Source organism: Trichosurus vulpecula, chromosome 5 (genome assembly GCF_011100635.1).
Source record: "Trichosurus vulpecula isolate mTriVul1 chromosome 5, mTriVul1.pri, whole genome shotgun sequence".
In the NCBI taxonomy this organism is placed as follows: Eukaryota; Metazoa; Chordata; class Mammalia; order Diprotodontia; family Phalangeridae; genus Trichosurus; species Trichosurus vulpecula.
This window is the reverse complement of record NC_050577.1, coordinates 244,971,840-244,977,063: the sequence shown is the minus strand read 5'-3', so window position 1 is coordinate 244,977,063 and position 5,224 is coordinate 244,971,840. Positions and strand designations below refer to the sequence as shown.

At 37.6% G+C, this 5,224-nt stretch overlaps 1 protein-coding gene across 1 annotated transcript; it reads left to right on the top strand.

Moving 5' to 3' along the window:
* The first annotated feature begins 2,549 nt into the window (after positions 1 to 2,549).
* On the top strand, positions 2,550 to 3,372 carry LOC118851566 (mitochondrial fission 1 protein-like). Its single transcript, XM_036761054.1, has one exon. It carries the CDS (start codon positions 2,599 to 2,601, stop codon positions 3,055 to 3,057), a length of 459 nt encoding a protein of 152 aa, XP_036616949.1. The 5' UTR covers positions 2,550 to 2,598; the 3' UTR covers positions 3,058 to 3,372.
* The last annotated feature ends 1,852 nt before the right edge of the window (positions 3,373 to 5,224 follow it).

Below are 5,224 nucleotides of genomic sequence, written 5' to 3'. Positions count from 1 at the left end.
CTGATCTGCAGAATAATGTACTGTATGGTCAAAAAATGGCAGAGCAGGATCGAAGTCCAAATTGACATCAAAAACACCAATGGTTACTTGATATGTCTTTTCAGGGTGCGTTTTTATCAAAAATATACTCAACCAGGAACATTGATGAGACCACTTATGTTCAAGACCAACAGGTGTGAAAGTTGCAGGGGGGGTCCCTTCCTCCTTGAAGTTCCAGCAGGCCCTTGAAACAAGATTTGTAAAGATGGAATGAGAAGGTGGTGTATACCAGTCATAGTAAACAACTTTCATGAATGCACATATACTTTCAGTTAAAAAAATGATTTTAGTTGTTAATTTGAAATGACTATCCATTCTATGGTCTGTGGATTAAAAAAAAAATTCCATTTACTTTTCCCTGGATAAAAGTCATTTACCATTTTGTTTTTAATAAAGAAGTAAATATCTTACTCCAGGGTGACAAGAATCATCTCACCACTCGGTTTCTCATTTCTCATGGATTTAAAGAGTCAGGTAAGTGAAGAAAGGTTAGGTGGATTTTAACTATATCTAAAGTCCATTGTTGAGGATTTTAAAATATTTACACAGACTAGTATGATGACCTGCCATATTTAGGTTGAAAAAGAAAATCATTTTTTCTCAACTACACATGTTCAAAATATGACAGAAAAATTTGAAGCTTCTATAAGTAAACTGTGATAATTCATGTTTCAGCAAAGAGAAAGAAACCATGATCATCATTTCTTTAACTAGAAAAGCCTAGCACTTAGTGAATGAGAGAAGTAATTATGCATGTGACATTAGAAGTTCACTTTCAGATCTTTTCTCATTTTTTTAAGCTGTATTCCTTTTGTAACATATTTTCTAGTCTAGGCTGAAATGGAGATTATAGAGGACTGTAAAATGGCCTTTTTGTTTTAAGCTGTCCTTGGAACTGACTTCTACAAACATGGGGGGATTATATCGAGTCATTAATGGTTGAATGGACAACTAATACTTGGGGCAGAAAGTTCATATTCAATATGTTTATTATTGTATTTTGTTTCTTTCCTACACAGGATCACTTTACACAGTGTGTTTATTTCTGCCACATTATTATTTTCTCTGAAATGGGACTCATTCATTCATTACGTCTGATTAAATGTTGCTATGAGTTAAACCACTTCTTCTGGAATTGTCCACTAAATATAGCATTCTACATCCAGAATGAGATCCCAGTAGATTCAATCTAAATCTGGTAGGAAAGTAGTCATAAGCATCTGTATCAGTAAGGCAAGATTTATGACCTCGAGGATCACAATGAATATACCTGTATGGTGTGAGATCGCAAAGTATGAAAAACTCTCGAGGTAGAAGGAAGAGAAAGTATAACATTTATTTAGATACCAGAGGTTCAAATCTAAGACCAATAACTACAATTTGATATAGCAGTAATTGTATTCCAAAACCAGTAAGCCCACCAAGTAGCAACAAAGAAATCATAATACAGCATTACATCAAGGAACCAAGCCATCCTGTAACCTTTCTCCCTACTAGGGCCTCCCTGTAAACATTCACAAATCCTGTCTGCTTGCCTGAGTTCTCTCCCCTCTCAGTTCTCTGGTCTCTGAAGCTCCCTGGTTTCCACTCCACTCTTTGCTCATCACTCTCAGTACTCTGTTGACTCAGAGTTCCTGCTCCTTCTCCTTGGGCTGAATTCTGACTTCTGACTTGTGTAGCTCTCTGTGGATTCTAAGTTCTATGGCTACCTTCTGGGTATACATACATTTTTAGAGCCCTGAGGGCTTCACGTCTTTCATGACCTAATTAGCAAAAAGGTGTGGGCCTGGGGTTTTGCACCTAGTTAGTAAAGGGTGTAGGCGTGCCTACAATCAAGCTTCCCTTAATCAAGTTTCCCTTAACTAGCTCCACCTGAGGCCTATTGAAAGGATGGGAAAGATCTATAATCACATTATCACCACAACATGTACATTGTTGGGCAAGCTTCTCTATGGAGATGAGTAATTCTCTTTTTTTCCCTAGTTAGCTAGGGTGTCATCTCAAGGTCAGTGAAATTTCTTTACATTGGATTTCATAGGATCACAGCTGGAAGTATCCTTAAAGGCTACTATTTAAGCCCCTTTCTCTATAGTTGAGGAAACTCAAATTCAGAGAGGCCAAGTGACTTGTGCTATTAAATCCAGTCTTCCTAATGACCATGATCATGAGAAGTTTATTTCAGTAACATGTCTCTCATGTGAGAAAAAAGCATCTGTTGTAATTCTAAATTCTAAAATGTAATAGGAAACTGTTTCCTGCACAACCATTTTTGTATGGAATTATAGCATGCAGACAACATAAAATCACTTATCATGCTCACATTTATGTGTAGGCAATTCCACCATATGCTAGTCATGAATTAGACTCAATGAGTATCTCCATTAAAACATTGTTCTCCTTTTATGATGGATTGCCCAAATCAATTTTTTTTCTAGAGTTTGCAAGGGAGAAAGTTGGTCATGCTTCAAAAATCCATTTTTGGCCTTCTCAGGAAGCATTAGAGATGGCGAAGGTTGTGGTGACTTGGGTTTGAGAAGTACGCAGGGTAGTCTGGTGGCTATGGAGGCCGTGCTGAGCGAGCTGGTGGCCGTGGACGATTTAGTGAAACTCGAGAAGAAGTTCCAGACAGAGCAGGCAGGGGGCTCTGTGTCACACAGCACTCAGTTTGAGTATGCCTGGTGTTTGGTGAGAAGCAAATATAATGATGACATCCGAAAAGGCATCAGCCTGCTGGAGGAACTGCTACCTAAAGGAAGCAAAGAGGAGCAGCGAGATTATGTCTTCTACCTGGCTGTGGGGAACTACGGCCTCAAGGAATATGAGAAGGCTCTGAAGTATGTGAGAGGGTTACTGCAGACTGAGCCCCAGAACAACCAGGCCAAGGAGCTAGAAAGCCTTATTGATAAGGCTATGAAGAAAGATGGACTGGTAGGCATGGCCATCGTGGGGGGCATGGCTCTGGGTGTGGCTGGGCTTGCTGGGCTAATTGGACTTGCTGTGGCCAAGTCTGAGTCTTGAGCTGCTAGACCGCTGCTATCCTCGGGACGCACCTCTGACCTGCCTGCCCCCCCCCCCCCCCCCGAGATGAAGCAGCCAATTGGGGCCATGGAGATGCTGATACTGAGGATGTTTAAAGAGAGGGGGGGAGAGGGAGGGCCCTGTCTCTTTTGTACCTTTCTTTCTATTCCACCCTCCACCCTCCATCTTCATCCCCTTCCCAGTTTCCTCCCTGGTTACTTCATGCCCTTCAATTTCTTTCCCAAGACTTGCCCTCCCCTGGGATTTTGTGCTTTGGTAGAATGTAAATAAAACTGAGGACTCTGGAAAAAAAAATCCATTTTTTCTGTCTTCAAATATACTTCTGATTGTTATTCTTAAATAGGATAGTTGGATACTTAGGGAGATAGGATTTGTAGATGGAAAGGAATGTAAAGCTCTCCCCTTTATAGATGATGAAACAAGTTGAGATTGTTGTGACTTGCACAAGATTACATAGGCTTTACATTACATCAAGATTACAAAATATTTGTGGATACTGATGAGAATATGTGTTATGTTTAGAACAAGATATATTCAAGTTTAATGAGCAAGCACTTATTATTGAGGTAAAGTAAAGCTCTTTGAGCTCTGGGCACTTAAAAAAAAGGCTGAAGTGACATGATAGGGACTTAATTGAATTACTGATATTCAAAGTGAGAAGTGGATTCGGTGGTTATCTAGTCTGATCTATACTGGAAAAATAATACTTTTGACAATAGACTCCAACAAGTAGTCCCTTATCCATAGCTTGAAAACCTCCAAAGAAAAAGCAATTACTACCTTCTGAGTAAGTATATTATATTTTTGGATAGTTTTAGTTGTTAGAAAAGTACCTCTCCCCTATATTAATCAAAAAATTGCCTCTTTGCAACTTTCTACTCTGAGTCCAACCTGAATGAGCCATTTTTTTTTCCACTACACAGATATTCAAATAACTAAAAATCATTATTGTCATATCAAACATACCACAATGCACTCTGGCCATCTTCTTTCCATTCTTCCTTCTTCTGTCTTTCCTTCTATTTTAGAAGCTACATTTCTCTAAATGTAACATTTTTTTTGTCTATTATATCACATTATTGATTCATATTGAAGGAATAGTCTACCATTTTTTTTTTGCCAGAGAAGTTGCTAACCACATGTCTCACATTGTTTATTTAAGAATTAATATTTTTAACATAAGTGTAAGGATTTAATTTTTTCTCTATGAAATTTATTCAATATAATCAATCCAATCCTATTTAAAATTTATTCTGGAGAAAAGTAACATATTCTTATATATAAGAACTTTTGTTGTTATTATTATTGGTCCAGATTGGTATTTTCAATGGCATATAGAATTCCCAGTGAGAAAATACTCTTTCTGATTGCATATCTATTACTCTGCTGTAATTTATCATCTTAGAACATTGGTTAGTGTACTTGCTGATGGTCGTAGAGCCAATGGACATGAGAGTTTGGGACATGAAGGCATGTTATCCTGAATCAGGTATCCATTTACTAATCCATCTTATAACTAGAATTATTTTGATTCCACATTAATTGAATTTATGGAAAGCTCTACATCTTACAACACACTTTACTTACAAGTCTGCACACAATTGTTCCCAATAAAAGACATGGTAACACTATTTAATGGCCTTTGAGCACTCTATCAATCTCTACTATGGAAAAGGTGTTCTTTTGTTTACTTGTGTATGTGGCTTGTTTTTCTTTTTCTTTTTGAAAGGAATGTATTAATCATTACTTTCAATTTATCTGCTACTATAATGTGGTTCTTATTCTATTCTGAAGTTCTTCTGCAATTCAAAAGGCATTGACAAAATGGCAAAGTCACAGAATTGTGACAAGGATAGTCAGTCATTCAGTTAATAAGCATTTATTGAACACCTACTATGAGCCAGGCATTATGTTAAGGATAGGGAATATAATGAATGGTAAAAGACAATCTCTCTTCTCAAGGACCTCACAGTCTAATGGGAGAGACAATATGTTAACAGCTAATGCAAATAAGCTATATTGATACTCAAAATAATAGTGAGTCATTGAAGATTATTAAGTAGAAAGTGATATGGTCAGGTCCACTGGATCTACTGGAGAAGGAAATGACAAACCACTCCAGTAGTTTGCCAAGAATACCTCATGC